This window comes from Pleurodeles waltl, chromosome 9 (genome assembly GCF_031143425.1).
Source record: "Pleurodeles waltl isolate 20211129_DDA chromosome 9, aPleWal1.hap1.20221129, whole genome shotgun sequence".
Taxonomy (NCBI): domain Eukaryota; kingdom Metazoa; phylum Chordata; class Amphibia; order Caudata; family Salamandridae; genus Pleurodeles; species Pleurodeles waltl.
In genome coordinates, this window is record NC_090448.1 from 996,811,516 (window position 1) to 996,832,944 (window position 21,429).

A 21,429-nucleotide genomic window follows, 5' to 3' on the forward strand; every position below is an offset into this window, starting at 1 on the left:
GTCTGCAGCCTCCGGAGCTCCACATTTAAGACAGTTCACCACTTCGCCCTTCTTTATCTTTGTTAGTTTCGCTGGAGTAATATAAGCTCTGTGTATCACATACAAATGGTAACTTTAATCAAATCTTGCTTTAGGTTTTTACTCACATTGCGGTATTTTTTATGATTCGTCCTTGGTCCATTTTCTGCCCAATTCCATGCACAACGAAAACAATGTGTGTTGTTTGAGGTGGTTTGTCTTCCAACGTAGCCTCTTCCACATAGCCTCTATGAAGCCTTGTTCCACTGCTAGAAGCTGTAAAAAAACAAACCTTTTCACAATGACATTTTAAAAATAGAAGTGACCCAAAAAAAAAACGCACTCCAATAGCAGAAATCTGATCTATGACCTATTACAAGACTTGGGCCAAAGCTGGATTTTTAAACTTATTGAGTGAGCGAGAATTCCTCCAGAGTGATGTGCCACAGATAAACTATTACATAAAACATTATTTCAAGTTATTGTTGATTACACTACATGAAGGTCAAATGGACCATAAATGATCTTCTTTGCAAACCCATAGAATCTTAGGAGCATGTACCTAAAGAAGGCTTAACTTCTTTTTAGAGTCATTCTTTTTGTTAAATTTAATAGCTTCAGAATGTCTATATTGATCTACAGCGTCTCTTTGGGTCATTTGTAAACAAAGAGTCTATTTTCTTCTCATCTAATAACCACTTTTATGCGTCCATATGTTCTTAATAACAAGCCCCTGGTGCGTGAGCAAGAAAAAGGTATACATGTACTGTGTGTGTGTGGGATCAAAAAGTTGAGAGGCACATGGTTACCCAATCTGTGGGAGCGACTTATCTGAGGAGCTGTTCTTAACTTGATAACCAGGCAAAGTGGAGGAGAAACAAGGGAGGGCAATTAAGTATTTTCTGTGGTCCTCAACCCTGCCACCATCGTTTCTTGCATCCCCATAACTACCAAATAATTAATTGTGGTTGATCTATGTTCCACTATCTTTGCCATCCCAATACATGTAGATAGTACATATTGCTTCCTTTTATCATTCTGAGGATCTCAACATTCACTGGCCCGTCTTCTGCAATGATTTAAGGAGTCCCCTTCAATCTTTCCCAAGCCCTAGAAGAAAGATCTTGACAAACTGGCCTTTCCCAGAAATTCCACTTTACTTAAATATTTTGATGATTTACTTCTATCACATTACCCTAGATCATTACAAGGTGGATTCCATCTCCTCACTTCATTGGCTATTTAAGGAAATAAGGCTTAAAAGGAGAAATAGCAGTTTTTTCCCCCTAATGCAATGCCTTGGTCATGGAATCTCCATTAGTAACTGCCAGCTGTCCTTTGGTCGAGTTGAAACCATTTGCAATTTGCAGCTGCCCCTGCCTCCCAGTTAAAAATGTTTTTAGGCATGGATGGGTATTGCAGACAGAGGGTCATGCTAAAATGGTAAGGCCCTTGCAAGAGTCATCCCTTAAAGCACTTCTGAACCCTTGCAGTGGTCTAGGCAACCTGATAATACTATTGTAAAAATCAAGAAAGCATTGACTTCTGCAACCGCTCAACGGTCCCTGAACTATGCCAAACTCCTGCATGCAATGAACACTAAAAAATGTGTTTACCACTCACCATCACACTTTTTATTTTATTTTACAGAAATATTTTTTTATGCATTATGAGCTTGAAAAACTCAAGGGCCACCTCAAAGAAGAAAATGCATTGTGTCACCATTGAAAAGAAAAATCCCAAGAAAGAGAAACAGAAAATTACAGTAAAAACCAACTTTTTGTGTGTTAGTAAAACAACTGTCGGTGTTTGCGGGATGAACAACGTCAATTATGTCTGTATATTTTAAAGGCTTGAATATGGGACAACAAAAGGTCTTGATAAGGCTGATGAAGTCCTCTTCTCTTGCCTTTTTTCTCTTCTCCTTTGTAGGTGCCTGGAGGTTCAGCCCGTTGCTGGAGTTGTACATGCATCCCAGTATGAGAGTGCAACAGGTACTTTTAAGTATTTCCTTTTTAAATTAACTTGTGTCTCTATTAGTTTTGGGGATAGAAGAGAGATGTTCTTTTTCACCCTTGCTTTTCCCTTCCGCCACCAACGTGGTAATGTGTAAAAGAAAGGAAAAGAATAACCCAAGGAAAAAGTCAAACACAGCTCTTGCAAGTATTGTTACCCACACCTCAGCAATCACGTTTAATTTGTTAGTGCCTCTTATTTCTCAGCACCATAAAAAGAAAAGGAGTCAAGTATTGATACCGGTGCCCAAATAATCTCACTGAATTAAGGTCCCAGAGGGACCTGGAAGCCTTAAATTCAGTCCCCACCATGGTCCCAACCCTGTGCCCTCCCACCTCCTCGACTAAAGAAGAAACAGGCGCATACCCGGATAAGCCACGTTCCTCCAGGAGGATTGAGATGCGATCTGCCGGTGGCCTCCTGGCATTTGCCACACAGCAGTACCCTCGACTGATGTACAATTTCTTTCTCCTGGCGGGCTCACTCAGTAACACGACCCCCAGCCTCCGCTCTTTCTATTCTTGCTTCGCAGGATGGTTTTCCTCTCGGACGACCAACACGGCTCTCCTAAGAGCCATTAACAGTCCCAAGAAATAGAACGGGTTACCTTATCTAGAAGCAGCAGAATCATCCAAGCCCAGGAAGCATAGAGCGTCACTTACAAAAAAGCTGGAGGTTGAGGGAAAAAAAACTAATACGAATAACAGATGTGCTTGCCGGATTGTAACGTATGCACCAGCAATTTGTATTCAGTGCTTGAGGAACTGTATAAATACTGGATGCAATAAGATTAACTTTAGAGTCTCTCCCTTGTATGTGACTTTCCATGCAGCACCACAGTGGGTCTCCCGGCCGTGATTTAAAGTTTATCCTGAGAATCCATGACGGAAGGCTGTGATAATTTCTAAGGGCAGAGGGAGGAAAATTGTCCAGAGCCGACACGGTCAGTTTGAAGTACTACAATATGGATCAAGAAATGGTATTGTCCGCAGTCAAGTTAATATTGCGTCCATATATGTTAATGTTGTTTGAACTTTTATTTATGATTCATTAATGCAAGGCCTCTATTATATTATAGTGAGCAATCTTGTAAGCTCGAACTGCACTGCTAAATAGTAGTTCCAGTATAAAAATATGTACACGTTTGTACAGAGTAACAATAAAGTTTAACAGTATGGGGCTATGTTTAATGCACTCTGATTAGATGCAAATATTTGCAAAAGCTTGAAAGAAAGATTGAGGTTTCTTTGTTTTCAAAATAAAATGTTAATTCAAATATGAGACTAAGACTAAAAACAAATGTTGCTAAACTACTGTAAAATGTTAGGTAGCATTTTTTGAAGCATCATTTAATAAAATGTGTTGATGCATGCTAGTATTTCCAAAACCTATTCATAACAGAAAATCAGTGTAACTAGTTTGACAAGATTATGGGAAACATGTAAATAAATAAGCACTGGCAAAGCCAGTAGTTGCTAAACTGGTGGTCAGCTTTGTGGTTTTGTCAATGTGCGTCTTGTTTTGACATGGTTTTTGTAAAACCTTATTGTTGTAGGATCTGCTGGGCTCTTGCTATTATAACAAACACTATCAAAAAGCAAAAATATGCTTTGGTCTCAAAAAGCACACAACAAAACTACTTTGTATGCCAATGCGCTCCTTTTGAAAACGCACAATGGGTTTTCATAAAAACAAAAGGTCTTGGTTAACACCAGATCTAATTAGGGGCCAAATTCTTAAAGTTACGAAAGTGTACCCATGGCATACGTCCTTGCATTAGTGCAGTTACCGCTTTCATGAATTACCAAGAATTTCCAGAACCTAGGCCAGGAAATGGTTCTCCTAGAAAATATTTGTGAACTCCATTTTTGCATTAGCATATGTGCATGTGTAGATTTGCTCATGCATAAATCTGTTTAGCGTTTACAGGTTCACTTTCCCTTCATCCACTTTTTTCCCAAACCTTGGAAGAAATTTTACTTCTGCTCTTGTCAGGAATACATTTCCAATTTTTCTCAGTACTGGAAAAGATTAGAGAGGAGCTAGTAAAAACCTCTAAAACATGCAAATTAGTAGAGTTGCACAGACTCAAAAGGGCACTCCAACCCTGGAACCATTGCTTACTGCTACCTGCAGCTCCTGCATCAATATCTGTGGAAAAGTAGCAAAGTAAAGGAACTGCTAGTATTCAAACTCTACTATATTATGAGCGCAGGCATAATCAGAGAGGCCATTACCAGAGTTTTTGTATAATCAGACTGCTGCCATAATTTGTCGACGCACTAAATGGCACCAAAGAGACACGTGGATTTTGTTACAGGACAAGTAGATTTATGAAGCAACTTGTCCCATGGATTAGTAGATTTTTTAATTAAATTCCACACCCCTGTGGATGGTGGCATTGGTCCACTATTTTTACTGAAAGCCTGTTGTTCCTTTTGGGGACAACAATGCCCGTCTTTGCCTTTGGACCAGTGCCCAGCTCAGAATCAGGACCTCCTGCTTGGTCTGCCTCTCCTGATAGCCTGGTGCTTGGCAGTGAGAAAGGCTTCTGTGCCCACCTTTTCTGTCTGCACCACACCCTGCCATGAGATGCTGCTCCTGCATCCTGTTATCATGACCACCTCTGTCTGAGGTAATCGGTCTGCCTTTGGGCCGGTGTAAGCTCTGAATCAGGATCTCCTGCTGGGTCTGCCTCTCCTGATAGCCTGCTGCTTGGCAGTGAGATAGGCTCTCTGTGCCCACCTTTTCTGTCTGCACCACACCCTTCCATGCGATGCTGCTCCTGCATCCTGTTATCATGACTACCTCTGTCTGAGGTAAGCTCTGAATCAGGATCTCCTGCTGGGTCTGCCTCTCCTGATATCCTGCTGCTTGGGGGTGAGATAGGCTCTCTGTGCCCACCTTCTCTGTCTGCTCCACACCTAGCCATGAGATGCTGCTCCTGCATCCTGTGTTGTCCTTGTCCGAATATAAGCTTTTTCCGTGGGTCTGGCCTGCTATCTTTGCTGCTGCCTTCAGTATCTGTTTGATTGTGGGATACATCATTGCTGTGGAATTGGGAATTGTTCCAGGGTCTAACTGTACTTAACTGGTCCTTAGAGCAGCAGCTCTATCTATGCAAACAACTATGTGGTGTTGCTGGAAAAATACAGACACACTATTGCTCCTTTTGCTGGACTTTCACTTATATGCCTATGGACGTGGGGGAAATGTGTTGTTGATTAGAGTGCCCTTTGAAAAGAATGAAACTTGTCTCCACCTACATTAATATAGGCACAGACTTCCAGCCTGGTATTTCTTACCAGTGCTACAAAGGTTTGGAAAAGCAGAACAATATACTTGGTTTGTTACATATCTGACATTACTCACCTCACTATGTCTGAGCAAGAGGTGGTCTATGAACTCTAAAAACCAAGCAATCAGTGTCCCTAGGCCAAGGTCAGTGTGATGTTGTGAAAACCATAGAAATTGCTTCACATGTATATGAATATCAACATCCTACTGGCTTAGTGCTTCACAAATGCAGGTATGAAGTATATGCACACTTCATCTGAGGGAGTAGGGCCAATCCCATTCTGTCACAAAAGTGGACTGGGATTGATATTCTGTCCATGGTGATGCCATTAGGCATTCTACATGTTTAGAGATGGCAGGGTGATCGTGGCTTTTCTGAAATTAATATATTCTTTCCCCCTCGTGTGGGAAGGGTCAGGCCATTAGAAAAACTAAACACAACACCTAGATAATGGAAGAGATGGCAAATGCAATCACAATTACGCTACAATAAATACCTTCAGTTAAATACTCATATATCTATCAATCGGACATTTTTAAAGCACAGCAAATCACTTGTGAAAGTCTCAAGGCACTGGAGTTGCTAGCTGCTGTGTGCTAGTCAGTTCATTCAAACAACCAGGTCTCAAGTCCTTTCTTGAACTGCTGGTGCGATGAGGTGGTCCTAAAGGTGCAGGGGAAGGTTGTTACAAGCTTTGCCCACCCAATGAGATAAAGAGCATCCTCAGGTGTTGGCTCTGTGGATTCAGGGGGCGTCTGTGAGGAACAGGGAGGTGGACAATCTGGTTGGTTGGTGGAATGTAATGCGTTTGTTGATGTATGCTGGTCCTATGTTTTACAGGGCTCTCTATGTGTGGGTCTTGAACTGACATCTCTTCTGGATCGTGAGTCAATCTAGCTTCTTAAGGTGGGGTGTGATGTGGGTCTGTCTAGGGAGGTCGATGATGAGTCTTGCCACTGAATTTTGTATTGTCTGTAGTCTCTTCAGGAAGTGTGTGGTGATTGACACGTAGAGTGTTCCCATACTCCAACCTGCTGGTGATAAGGGCCTGTGTGACTGTCCTTCTGGTGTTTATCTGTTGCTTCATAGATAGCTTGCTGTCCAAGATGATGCTGAGGTTGTGGTGCGGGGTGGGACGAGTTTTGCAGGTCACCAAGCGTCGTTCCATGGTGAGGTGTTGTTCCCAAAGGCGAGAACTTCTGTCCTTCATCCAGTTGGCGACATTCATTATACATCTGTGGAAGTTGGCTCTGGTGGTGGAGTGTTCTGACAGCGAGAGGAAGAGCTGGGTGTTGGTGGCGTAGGAAATGATGTTGAATCCGTGCGATCTTACCGTGCTGGTCAAGGGGGGGGGTCATGTATGTTTTGAAGATGGTGGGGCTGAGGGAGGATCTTTGGGGACACAGCAGATGACAATGATGATGATCTTGTGTTCAGGGATGAAAGAGGGGAGACTGATTCTCTTGGTTCTGTGGATGAGGTATGAAGTGATCCATTTAAGGGCGTTTCCCTGGATTCTGATGTGGTGTAGTCTGTTGATCAAGATGTGATGGGAGACGGTGTAGCTGTTTGGCCCCAGTCAAGGAGGGCTCTGATGTCATTGGTAACTGCAATCAGGGCTGTCCCTGCGCTGTGCTTGTCTCGGAATCCAGATTGAGAGGGGTCCAGGAGGTTGTTGTGCTTCAGATGTTCGGTAAGTTGCTGGTTGATAGCCTTCTCAAGAAACTTAGTTGTAAAGAGAAGCAGAAAGATGGATCGTTAGTTCTCCAGTTCCGCTGGGTCAGCAGATGGTTTCTTCAGGAGGAGCCTCCCCTCAGCAGGTTTCTAGTCTTCAGGGGAGGAGACCGAGGTGATGGAGGTGTTTTGGAATTGAGCTTGTCACCATTCGTCTTGCTCCCTAGGTTGAAGACGTGGTGGGGACAGGGGGTCCGTGGGTGCTCCTGACTGCACAGAGTTCATTATGCCAATTGTGGCTTGGGATGTGAGATGGTGCCAGTGGGTGAGCAGGTGTTGGGTTTTGTGTTTGAGGTGTGAGCAGGCTGATGCTGTCGGTAGCAGGGGGGTTGGGGTTCAAAGTTTTTGTAGATGACGGAGATCTTTTTACAGAAGAAGTCCACCAGGGTGGATCACAGTTCATCAGAGGCTGCGGTGTTGGAGAATTCCTTCATGATAGCAAAGAGCTCCTTGTAGCGATTTGTACTGGCTCCTATGCAGTCTACAAGCACATTCTCTGTTTCTTTCAGTAGGCAGTAATATTGGTTGAGTGCTGTCTTGAAGGTGGTAAGGTCTCCTGTGTATTTGCTGGCACGCCACTTCCTTTCCAGTTGCCTACAGTTGCATTTGGAGTATTTCAGTTCCGCAGTGAACCAGCTGGCTTTTCTGGTACGTCCTTTGGACTTAGCAGGCTTTGCAGGGGAGACTGTGTTGGCATATTCTGTGATTCACTGGGAGAATTTCTCCACAGCCTGTTCAGATGTTGTGTCTGGGAGGTGGGAGCTGAGAGTGTTATTCCACTGGTCTTCTGAAACCTTTCTCCAGTCTCTAAGTGTGGAGTTGGGGGCACAATGACAGTGATCGTAGGTCCTGAAATGGTGAAGTGGCCGCTGTAATGGTGGGTCCAGCTCAGCTGTGTGAAGTGATTATACCGGACTCTGTGGCTGGACATGAAAATAGAGTTGAGCGTTTGTCCTGCGATGTGGGTAGGGTCAATGACCAGTTGCTTGAGGCCAATGCTATTCATGCTTCCCAGGAGGTCGTTGTGTTGGTGTCGATGAGGTCGTCAAGATGGAACTTGAGATCACCTAGGAAGAATCTATTATCGGGGCAATGAGGTCAGGGATGGCACTGAAGAAGATGGGGCGTGGTCCTGGTGGTCTATAGGTAAGGGTGCTCTCATGGTGCTTTTTTCGTCTGTGTGGAGTTGGACGTTGAGGTGCTCCATTATAAGGGTTGAATCATCTAGGGAGGTTTTGCAGCAGGTGGTTTCCTTGTAGATGATAGCAATTACACCTATGTGTCTGCTTGTTCCGTCCCAACATGTTATCTTGTAGCCTTCTGGGGAGGTGATGGCATTGGCTGGCGTGGAGACAGGGTTTAGCCAGTTCTCTATGAGGAAGATGACATCCGGGGTGAGGGATGAGATCATGTCTTAGATCTCTGTGTCATGTTTGCGAAGTAATTCTGTGTTGAGTAGCATGCTCTGAAGTTGTGCTGTGGCGGTCTCGGTCGGCGTGGTGGACACAGTCGTTTTTGCAGTGTCTTCAGTGTTGGTGGTTGGTTGGTTTGGTGCTGAAGGTAAAGCAGCAGTGCTGGCAGGAGAATTCTCTCTGGCGGTGCCTGGTGATGGGCGGCAGCAGTAGTGTGGGAATCAGGGACCAATGTAGTTTTGCGGGGTGTAACAGCCAGGATTCATGGTACTGAATGCGTTCCAAATGCAGGCAGGCTTGCCTTTTGGACACCGGCAGTATGGCTGTGCTGCAGTCTCCATAAGTAGGTCCTAGGCAGTGGGCGGGGCTCTTCTAGTGGCAGGGAAAGAGAGGGGCAACCACACCAGCAAGATGGCGAGTGGGCAGAGCGGCATTGAAAAAAACAGGATAGAAAAACAAACAGTGGAAAACAATCAAACAGTAAAGAACATCACAATTCACATTAACAGCACAAAGTATAATATAGTGCGATACACAAGGAAGGAGTGAAGTCGCAGCAGCAACGGGGACCTGGCACGGGGTCACACTTGCAGACTAAAATGGCTTTAGATTATCTCCTAACATCCTGAGGGATGTATGCGCAATAGTGGAGAATGCATAATTTACATACTTGTTGCACATCTCACTCAGAATACATTAACAAATAGATCACAATAATGACAGCATTAAGAAATTACACGAGGTTCAGAATTGTTCAAGTTTCAATCTTAGTGTTATATGGACGTGGTTCAGTGGAATTTTTGAAAACCGAGTTATGACAACATTTAAAATAATCATTGCTATCATTCTACGATTCATTTATATACATTCATAACATTAATAACATATCGTCCTACACACCTGTGCAAGTAAAGGTGCCACTCATGCTTTCCATTTGCTACTTTTAAGGATGATAAAGAAAGACATAATAAAAATGTAAAGGCCAAAGGATTGTTATTAATTGCAAATGAATTATTGTGAAAGGTTTTGACTCCCAGAAAAAGGTACTGAGAAAGCAATTATGTACATGTGTTGCCTTAATACCAATGTTTCCTGCACATGTACACCCCAAAATAACAGAGTTTGAATGTAGTTCCTGTGTCAACCTGTAGTGGTCAATAGGCTTAACTTGCATGCCAAGTTTCATGATTCTCGTGGGCCCAGAGGCCATTTGGTTTGCAGTAATACATTTTAACACTGTCTGCATCCCATACTAAAGCGTATGCTTGTTCTCAATGTTGCCAATTAGAAAATGATTTTCAGAACAGCAGTGAGTTCAGCAGTATCTTTATGTATCTTTATCTGTGTGTCAATGGATTCCCATATTCTCTCGGTGAGGCGATTCTGCCTCCTGGTAGTTTTGTTTAACAGTTTCTATCAAATGTTCATGTTCCACTGGCTTGTTCCGAGAGAAAACCTTCACAATTGCATATATTTAAGCATTACATACTTAACAGGCTTTTTGACCAAAGGCTCTGGTCGGTTATTATTCTGTTATGTCGCAAACTATTTTGGCATTAAACACGTCATACTTCTAGGTCCAGTCTTGATAGGTTCTATAAGGTGTTGCTGCTGGCGATAGGAACTTTTCCTCTAAAGCACCTGGGACCAGAGGGAGTAACAATCTAAACTGAGCCCCTTGTTGCAAAGTCTCTTTGATAATGACAGCAGTGTGAGGTGCTTACAGGGAAATATTCAGTTTTGTCACTCCTATTAACAGTACCTAATATAATATTTCCTGAAACACTAGATGGTAAGCCTGGAGGTGAAGGTGGTCATCTTGTTTTCTTTTAAGACATTAGATCCTCTGTCATCCAATGATGCGTGCACTGTGAAGCCTAGCTGAAAAAGAAGTGTTTCCCACATTCACTGCCAGAGATGAGGCTTTAAGTATGTGTACCAATAGTAGTGATGAAATCAGTACCTAGAGAACTGGAGCCATTAAGATATTGGGAACCATAACCGGTTTGCAAATGGGTAGAGAAGGAGAAGCAGAACTTGAACTGGATCATCCTGGGGTCTTTGAATGAACTGAAAAACCCAAAGGTGTTATGAAGGGAAGTCTTCTGAATGTCAAGCTCCTATGCCTTGAAGATAAATGCCTCAACAGTGAATCATGTCGCCTTCACGTAGCCTTGAGTTATAGATGTGCTTCAATGTTGTGATCAACAATGTATTCGCCCTCAATAGCGAACACTTTGGAAGTGCATGCGCCTTCAATGTTGCCCCGATGTGGTATCTGTGCCTGGAGTGGTAGGTGTTTTTAATGCCAAGCCCTCCTGACCCTGGATCTTACTCTGTGGGAGTCCTTAGTGGCAGAGCTCTGAACCAGCTGATGAAGTCCCTTCCCTAACCACTCTTTGGAACTGCTGCGCTTTCTTGTATCTAGGTTTCTTGTGGTGATACTAGTTTCTCTCTCTTAGCCACATTCCTTAGCAAATGTCACATTGGCTTTAGATGAAAAAGGACATGTCACCACACTGTGGAATTTAGAAGTCAAATGTGTGAGAAACATTTGCTGCTTTAATTTATCCCATAGCGAGGTAGGACACTTTACAAAGAGAAAGGACACAGCTGCTAACCTCCGAGGATAATGGCTAAGAAGTAAAAAAAATTGAAAGTTTCTGTCACAAAACACTCTAGCCCAGAAAGACGTCAAGGGAAAGAAAAAAGAACTAGAAAAATCTTTCCAAAAAGAAAACGTTTTTTGGGTGCTCTCACTGGCTGGAAAAAACAAATGATGCTCTGGGGCAACTCCCAGTGCATGAATCTGCCTACCTCGCTGTCTCTCCCAACATTTTGCAAGCAGGTGGGAACAGTGAGGTGAATTTTTTTTATGTACTCGTTTTCTCTCCTTGTATCTTAATTTAAAAAGAAAATCTGAAATTTGGTAATCCCAGCCTTCGAAAGGCTGCAATACACTGTTGAGTGCTTAAAATGTGAGTTTTTAATTCACTGTAATTTGTATATACGGTAAAAATGTTCCCGGGTTCTGCACACCTGCGGAGCATATCTAATGTTTAAGACTATGAATGAAGCTTCTTGAATACCCAGTTTACTTTACTTAAGAGTGGCGAAAACATGCCACACTCAGAAACTATTAAACAAATCCGGTTTCCCTAGCCATAAAGGCGCTTGAAGTGAGCCTGCGACATCCTTTTTTCTTTATGCAAAAGCCAAAACGGGCCAGAGCAGACAAACGCAACTCTTTATAAGTTTTGCAAAGTTTCCAAACTTTGCGGTTACTAACGCTTGTTCCCATTTTCGAGTAAAAGGCTGAGATTTAAGATTTACTGACATATTCATATCTCTGGATCCCTCTGGTGGATTTTGTTTGTTTTGGTGCCTATAAATCCATAAAAATAAGATATATTTTTATGAAATGGTGTTGGATTTCTTTTGTGTTGCATGACTTTCCAATTTCCTTGTTCTTGTACTTCTAAATGCTTTTCAAATGTTCCTGTGCTCAAACCTGACTGCTTGAAGCCACAGCTACTCTGGGTTGAGCTAAGGTTTACCATACGAACCTGACTGAACGCACGTCGGTAATGTGAGTGTATTTCATTCTGAGATCACAGAACCACACCATATAATAAACCACATGTCCTCACACAGTGGAATTGTCCTTAATCAAGACGAGAGCGAGTGTCAAACAAGTGTCAACTGAGCCTGCAAGAGAATCCAAAACTGCCATCTGATCTGAGCAGCCAAATGAGTCACAAGCATGTTAAAAAGCGTAGGGTGAGGGGTGTGCTCTGAGGGAAGTCATGAGTAAGAAGTCTCGACGAGGAGCAGAAGGGAAAAAGAAAAACGGATTTTGAGTGCAGTGATTCATAGCGGAGGCACCCCTCACTTGGTCGCCCTCCCGGATCCCACAAACTCAGACCACATTGGTTAATCAATATGGAAGAACTGAGGCCGCAGTTTATTTAGCCAATTTCCAATTTACAGGCGATCCTTATACACCATTTCTTTTCTTTACTCAAGGAGCCTGTGCCTTCCTTAACCTACCCACAAGCACTGTGCACTGCATTCAGTGCTCCTAACCATACACACGAGCACTGTGCTCCTGCATTCAGTGCTCCTAACCATACTCGTCAAGCACTGTGCCCTACATCCAGTGCTCTGTAATTGCACCAGCCCTCGTGCCATGGGCAAGCGTATCATCTGCTTCCAGCCTAGACATGTGATCTTTTACTTCCGGTTTAACATCTTTACTTTCTATTTCCGTGCAATCGTCTGTTTCCAGCACACCAGAGGCACATGCACTTCCGGTGTACCGTTTTTTCTTCCTGTTCTGGGCAAGCATCAGCTTCAAGCCTGTCCAGCTCGCCTGATGACCTTTCACTTCCGGTACAACCTTTTAACCTTTAATTCTGAGCTAGAGTCTGCTTCCAACCCGCAAGATGACTCTGTCCCCTATGTATCAAAATCCTGTACGCCACAGGCTCCAAAATTTAGAGTTTCCTTCCTGTTCCACAACGTAAGCTCTTACAGTATATTGTCAGTGCCCCATTGGCTCTGACCGTTAGCTGCTGCAGGTCTATTACTATTTAGACCTAGGCCAGTGCTCAACCAAGCAGGACCGCTTTGTAAGTTTCATAAGCCCCTGTGACAATTATTTTATGGTGTAACACACCCCTGATCACCATAGTTAATGTTGGTGGGTGAGCGGCTATTCCTTTGTTTAATCCCCAGAGAAAGAGGGTGCTCTGGCCTTCCTCCAGGGGATAAGTAACGTCACTGCCCCAAAGAGGACCAAGTCACTCTAAATTTATGACTGGGGCGGACCACGAGTACTGCTAATAAAATCGGTACATTTCATGCATTCTTTAGCTCACTCCATTACCAGTCCAGGTGGGTGGCCTACACAAAGGCCGTCGGTCTAGCCATATACCCTCCCCTTCAGGAAGGATGGCCCGTCCAAGGGGCATCCCCCACTTGGTCGCCCTCTTGGATCCCACAAACTCAGACCACACTGGTTAATCTTTATGGAAGAATTGAGGCCGCAGTTTATTTAGGTGATTTCCAACAAAGAAGCGATCCTTACACACCATTTTTTTTCTTTACCCAGTGAGCCTGTGCCTTACTTAATCTACCAACAAGCACTGCGCCCTGCATTCAATGCTACTAACCATACCAATGAGCACTGTGCCAGACATTCAGTGCTTCTAATCATACCCATAAGCACTACGCCCTACATTCAGTGCTCTGTAATTGCCTCGGACCTTGTGCCATGGGAAGACTATCATCTGCTTCCAGCCTTTTACTTCAGGTTTAACCTTTTTACCTTTTACTTCCGGACAAGCATCTGCTTCCAGCCTGTCGGGTGACCATTCACTTCCGGATAACCTTTTTACTTTCTATTTCCGGGCAAACGTCTTCTTCTAGCCCGCCGGGTGTCCATGCATTTCTAGTGTACCATTTTTTCCTTCCTGTTCCGGGCAAGCATCTTCTTTAAGCCCTTCCAGCTCGTCAGATGATCTTTCACGTCCAGCACAACCTTTTAACCTTTATTTTCGACCAAGCGTCTGCTTCCAACCCGCAAGATGACCCAGTCCATCATGTACCAAATTTTTCTAGGCCATAGGCTGCAACATTTAGAGTTTCCTTCCTGTTCACCACTGTAAGCTTTTGCAGTATACTGTAATTGCCCCATTGGCTCTGACAGTTAGCTGCTGAAGGCCTGTTCCCCCTCGGACTGCATGTCTCTTTTCCTAGGATTGCTTTCTAAGTACCGCCATGCATTGCTAGGGGCTTTCGCCATCAGCAAGGACCCCCCCCAATAGGTGGGTCACAATTCTTCTACCTGTAGCAAAAGATGCACTCCATCTATATTGTAAAAAATTGTTGAGTGCCACAAATCATTTAAGAATGCTTACCCCCAACCTAGGCTTGTGCTCAAATGCAATTAGGCAGAAGCCATTGAGTTTTCATATAACCACTTAGAAAACCTTTTAGAGCATACCATTTCTGAGCCCCTCTAGCTCCTACCCAAAGCAGTTTTTTTTTTTAAAGTTGTGAAGAAATCCATCCCTTTTTACTTTGAGCACAAAGTCCATTCCACCCCTTCCATGAAAACCACAAACTCCTGGACAGCTCTCGATCAGGTTTCTGCAACAATCACCCCAGTAACACTTCCATGTTTTTTTTTGGTTTGTTTTTATTTAGTTTTTTTCCACCGCAACATTCATTCACACCAGCCTTCTCACAACCTTTGTGGGACCCCTCCCCATCTATTTTGTTTTAAATTGTTCTTTATCACCCCTGCCAGGGTGTTTCCACTAGCCCGTTCCACTTCTTGAACAGGAATAGCCTTAGGGAACTCGTCCAATTCACCAGTTTTAAGCACTATTGTACCCTCATTGTTAGCAGACTCCCACCCCATCTTTTTTTATCATCCCTGACAGTGTGCTTCCACCAGCCCATTTCACTTCTTGAACAGGCACAGCCTCAGAGAACTCATCCAATTCACCAGTTTCAGGCATTAGTGTACCCTCCTTGTTAGCAGATCCTTTTCCTTCTCCCATTGACAGGACTGCAACCAAGGTACACAAAAGTGATTTTGTTTTGTGCTATCCCCCAATACCTCCATTATCTTTTGTTGTGCCTCTTGGTAGCACACTGCTCCGCCCAAGTTAATGTGTAGGTATTACTAGTCGAAAAAAATTCCCTCTTGTGACTCCTCCATGAACCCCCGGAGAAAGAGGGTGCTCTGGCATGCCTCCAGGGAATAAGTAACCTCACCACCCCCAAGATGCCCAAGTCACTCTAAATTTATTACTGGGCTGGACCACGTGTCCTTCTAATAAAATGAGTACATTACATGCATTCTTTAGCTCACTCCTTTACCAGTCCGGGCTCTGCTCCCTCGGGGTGGCTTCCACTAAGGCCCTCGATCTAGCCGTATATCCTCCCCTTCAGGAAGGGCGGCCCGCCCAGGGGGCAGAAAGGAGGAAGGCCAACGTAGAGCCTTCCATTTCATCCCTACAGAACAGAAACTTTGTTGAAGAGTACAGTGAGAAACAGTATTAAACGTGTTGTGCAAATATAAAAATACTTGGGCCGCACTTGTCCAATCTGTCTAGCAGAGAACCTATGTCACCTGCCACTGCAAGGGGAGTGCCATGTAGCCGAAAGACTCCTCCCTGAATTTGATCAAGAATGTTGTTTACTTTTGTGAATGCAAAGGTTTTTTTTTTTTATTTCCATTAACTTAGAAGGAAATATAAGAACAGCTATGGGTCAAAAAATGCTGAAACCTGGAGGCCAGGAGGTTCCTCTAAAAGAGCAACCGCCATTGCTTACTTCCATTGGTAACACATCTAAGGTGTTAGAAAAAGATAGAAGCTGAGGCCAAGAGGGTCAATCTAGTTAGTAAAGATAGGAAGGAAACTGATCTATAGGGGACACAGATTCATTAAAAAAGAATGAAAAAATAAAGCTTTAAAAAGAGACAATTTAAACTGGGAAGTACTGACCAAAGGCCCTGGATTGTCTTCAGAGGTTCTTTGATTTTCTTTGGGCCAAATACAGTTAAATCAGTTTGCCGATAAATGGCCATGATTTTTTTTTCCCTAAAAAATCAATGACCGGAGTTGCAGAGATTTTTCGAGGCATAATAGCCTGCCCAAGCTACAGGGAAGGGAGTCAAGATGGCGATGAGCTTGTCAGATGCAAAAAATAGGGTCAAGAATGTGACCTGCTTTATATGTAAAAGAAGGTACAAGCTAAGAGCAGCCAAGACTAGCAAAGGAGTATTGCTCGGAAGGGGCATGTAGCCAAATATGGCAATCACCAAGCTCTACAAGTTGCAGTATAGAAGTGTAAGAGAAGAAATGCATTGAGCAAGAGCAGTCCTAAAGATGCTGGTGTGAGTAGGACGACTATAAAATCAGGTGTGGGAAATATCAACTGCAAAAAATAAATGTTTCTATGGGTACAGACGGCCAACAGACAGAAAATGTTCACTAACCCCCCCACCAACTGGACTGGGGTAATAGTATTGGACAATATTATGTTTATGCAGCACTCCCAGCAGTAAGCCTCGTCTGCAGGAGTAACACAACGAGGTTTCAGGTAAGAATAGCATGTCCATTGCCAGCAGTAAGCCTCTTCTGCATGTCCAACTTCAAATACTCAATTAGCAGCGCAATTTCGGTAGTGTGGCAGGGAAACAAATGCTCAATGCACACAATTCAAATTATGAAATGAGTTGCAATTTATCTCAGAAGTACTAGTGTCTAATAAAAGCGATGAGCTAGGTTGGAAGATGGTGCGTCTACGAATGCATAGTTCATCATTACAATAACTTTAGTGGAGAAGACCAGAGGCAGCATGCCTGGTGCAAGACGCTACCGAAGAGTGGATATTCGCTGAAGGGCTTGCCTTTAGCATGCTGTCAGCACAGACACACTGCAGATAAAAATATATCCTGTTTGGAAGATCACACATGACCTAAGAAACCAGTGGGACAGGTAACCAGAGCACCAATCTCTTGCTACATCCAAAATGGGGGACAAACTAGAACCAAGACACAAAGGTGGAGAGCTGGGTGATCTGTACTCTGTGTGTCACATATGCAAATACAGAAGCCAAGAGTACTGTGGAGAGAGACGGACCACAGGGTAAATACCGGTATCAAAGGGAATTAGCCTTTTTACTAAGACTAACTGACTACTTTTCACTCTTGGGATGGCAGTCCTAAAGATGCTGGAGTGCTAAAGAAGAAAAAGATGCAGCCTACCAGAATTCCATAAAAATATATGTCCTGCACCAGCAATTGCTGAACAAATACAATTAAGCAGGGTAGGTCCAGTTCTTATCCTTCAGGAATGCAGGGCTGTTGCCACACCATGCGTTACAGACCACACCAACATTGTGGAAACATCTTTGTTTGACTGGAAGCCAATGCATCATTCACATAGTGCCAGGGACATCGTAAAATTAAGGACCTTCCATAACCAATAGAGCTTTTTCAACAAGCTCGAGCTTGTATATTCCACAAGCAGACATTCCTACATACAGCGACTTTCCTTAGTCCAGTTATAAATCACAAATTCCATTGCTACTAACTTTTACCACAACAAGTTTAAGGAAGTGTTAGGTTTTGAAGGATGAAGATTAAAAAATAGGCCTCCAATATAGATCTCGCAGTCTAAGAAAAAATCTGGGTGATGTCCACATATATATCAAAAAATGTACTGATGCAGACCTATAATGGAAGTCAGTGGCTAACCAAACTTTGAACATGAGGGGGGCAGTGAGTGGCATGAAAGTTCAGAGTCTACCGATACACGGCAGAAGATAACTGGGGAAATAACACCCATTGCAACCAGACAAGCAAAATGTAAGCAAGACAAGAGTGTAATTAATCAGCCACAGCTCTTGACGACACGCCAAGAAGACTGAGGTAGATAGTATCAAAAGTTCCTGACAGCTACAAAATAAGGGCATTAACGCTGACATCAATGTTCATAGAGGAACAATTACTAAATCTATGGCCATAAATAAATTGAATCCAGACTCGAAATTATTAAGACGATTGAACATCTAATGCGAGATTTCCATAGCTACAAGACTTTTCACTACTTGGACACAATTAGGAGAACAGACATTAGGCAGTTATTAGGATCGTCAGAAGTCTATTTTTATAATAGCAGAGTAACTACTGTCTCATTTAATTGCTAGCAAATAGATCTCGGTTCCAACCAATAACTTCATTGAGATCTAATCAATAACTGAAATGGCGCATACATCCAGACCACCAGGCAAAGAACAAGCAGTAAATCTCACCTAATTAAGGTCAATGCTCGCTCCAAATAATCGAAGGCGATTGCATGAAAGAAATCCAAACCTCCAGCATGGTTAAAATTTGGAGGTACAATGTGAAATCATTTGTGATAAAAAAGCATCATCACAAACTTTAAAGGAAACAACTGTAATAACATTTACATAGATGGCTCAATTCTTGTTTCAGATGCTGAACAAATTTAGCTCTGCATAAATTGAAAAATCTCTTTTTGGCAGCTGGCAACTAAGGAGATCTAAAAAGAAACATGTCTATTGCTACAGTTACTTTTTTATACAATTACAGAAATGCTTACTTAACACTAAGTTGCTAATTACACCAAACTCTACTAGATGAGTCAGCTTTTCTCTGTAATACCAAGAAGGATTCCCAAGTTACACCGTTTCCATTTTTCAGGTGCAACTTCATCAAAATAATAATTGGTTTAAGAAGAGTACTGTATATAAACAAAACATAGACTAAGCAAAAGCAGGCTGGTAGACATTAATAATTGCAAATGGGTCCTCTTCAACCACTCTGCTCCAGCCTTGAGCAAACATTTTCAGGAGGCTCATTTCCTCACTGGCAAACAGCAATGTAATAAATCAAAGATAATCCTGATATGATCTGCCCATGTTATAGGCATCACTGCCCCATCACATCAGGAATTGCAAATGGCAATTCAAGAGAAAGCCCTGCTGTGTGGGCTGGTCCAGAAACCAGCTGCCGCAGGACTTATTAATTACAATTTACCCTCATAAACCTTTGCTACTGGATGCTGCAAGGTATCACGTAGCATGCACAAGTTAAAATTATGTTGCGTACATCTAAGGTACCTGACAAAGGGAAGTCTTCAAGATGTTGCCTCTACTTTGGAGTTCCTGGCAAAACGGACTGGCACCTTGCCTGTCTCGTTGACAATGAGATTTGGGGGGGGGGGGGGGCAGGGTGTGTGTGTGTGTGAGTTGAACATAACCTCAGCTATATCCATAAATCTCACCTGGGCTCAAGCACTTTATACAGGATGAAAACACATTACTTACCTGTAACTACAGTTATCCAGTATTGGTATCTTTCATAGGTTCACATGCTTGAATCATCCCCTTTGTCGAAGTGGAAGTCCCATGGTATCTTAGAAAAGCAGTAAGTGACAAATAACCACGGGCTAGAATGCTAGCAAACTTAAAAATATAGCCTATCACTGTTTTGAAAAAAGAACCAAATTTGACATATGACCAATCATGTGCCAGCACCCTCTAGAAGACTCCCAAGAGCGTCGGCTTCTCTCCGATTTTCAAACACTGGAGTGCAGAGTATACACTGAGAGGAAATGTGAACCTCACCAGGGAGGAGGGTGGGTCGCATGTGAATCTATGAAAGATACCAATAATGGATAACTGTAGTATCCATCGGACTATTTTTGCTTTAGTGACTGATGTACCCTGACAAGCTTGTCCTTAAGAGACTAGTAGTTGGTCTGTCCTACGGAAAGATTTGGTACGCTGGAGGTAAAATTTCAAACATCGTTTGATATCCAGTATGTGGAGACTTTTTTCAGCTACAGTCGATGGACTTGGAAAGAAAGTCCTCAATATAACTGGTTCGTTTAAATGAAACAATGAAGGCACTTTGGGATTATATCTTGGGTTCGTTCTGAGGACAAAATCATTTGAGAAAGTTGGAAATGGCTCCCTGGTGGTAAATACCTGTATATCACTGACTCTCCTAGTGGAATTAAGAGCAAGGAGAGGTGCCACCTTCTATGTGGGAAACTTCAGATCCGCTCTGTGTATGGGCTCATACGGCGCTTTCATCTATTGAGAGGGATCAATGTTTAGGTGTCATTGAGAAGGCAGTGGTCACACCGGAGGGAAAGTGTGCAACAGTCCTTCATAAACTATTTTATGAGCCCAGATGAACCTAGCAAAGGTGCATTTATCGAACATCTGTATGGGGCTATTTCTGCCAGGTGAGCTTTAACTGAGCCATGCGCAATTCCGGCCTTGGATAGAGCAAGGAGGTGTGATATAATTTGCTCTGCTACAGCCAACGGGGGCACATTGTTTAGTCAGCACCAAATACAAAATATTCACCACTTGAGCCTGTAAGTCTTGTTTGTGCCCTCTGCCCGTGCTCTGAAAACAATTACTCTACATCCTTGATCAATGTTCGAGTCCTGGAACTCAAAGAACCCAGGAGCCATGCTTGCAATTGGAGAGAGGCTGGTTCCGGGTGGAGTATCTGCCTTTGGCTCTTCATTATTAGGTTCTGCTTGCTAGGAAGCAGTATGGGATTGCCCACAGACAGAAGAATTAGTTCTGTGTACCAATACCGCCTGGGCCACCTGGGTGCTATGAATATGTGCAACCCCCTGCTTTCATCTTCTTGAGAAGTCTGGGGATAAATGGAAAGGGGGGGGGGGGAAGCGTATGCAAAGATCCCGGACCATTGCATTGAAAGAGCATTCCCCCACGGACCTGGGAGTGGGAATCCACTGATGTAAAAGCGGCATTTGGCGATCTCGTTGGTGGCAAAAAGATCCAGAGCTGGTCACCCCCAGCACCAAAAGTTCTTGTCTACTTCCTTTTGACCAAGTTCCCATTCGCAACAGCTGTCTTCTGTCCTGCTGAGAGAGTCTGCAAGGACTTTGCTGATACCTGGTAGGTCTTCCGCTCTCAGATATTTTGTGAAGAGTAAGCCATTCCCAGAGAGCTTAGAGAGAGAGAGAAACAGAGACTGAGAGAGAGAGCTTGGGGAGAGAAAGAGAGAGACAGAGACAGAGACAGAGAGAGAGAGAGAGAGACAGACAGAGAGAGAGCTTGGAGAGAGAGACAGAGAGAGAGAAAGCTTGGAGAGAGAGAGAGAGCTTGGAGAGAGAGAGAGAGAGGAAGCTTGGAAAGCTTGGAGAGATAGAGAAAGATAGAAAGAAAGAGAGTGAGTGAGTGAGTGATAGAGAGATTGTGTTCCTCCTTGTTTGTTGACATAATACATACTTGTTGTGTTGTCCGTACGGATCAACACCGAAGATCCTGAAATCCGAGGGAGTAAAGTTTTTAGTGCAAGAGAAATCGCATTCAGCTTGAAAATATTATGTACATCTTTTGAGAATCGGACCATTTGTC

At 43.3% G+C, this 21,429-nt stretch overlaps 1 protein-coding gene across 4 annotated transcripts in view; it reads right to left on the minus strand.

Moving 5' to 3' along the window:
- DDHD1 (DDHD domain containing 1) overlaps positions 1 to 21,429 on the minus strand; it is a 464,003-nt gene that overhangs the window by 227,310 nt on the left and 215,264 nt on the right. For all 4 annotated transcript variants that reach the window (XM_069208549.1, XM_069208547.1, XM_069208550.1 and 1 more), the window contains one exon: positions 147 to 294. In XM_069208549.1, the coding sequence (XP_069064650.1) occupies positions 147 to 294 (148 nt within the window). The remainder of the gene's footprint in view (positions 1 to 146; positions 295 to 21,429) is intronic.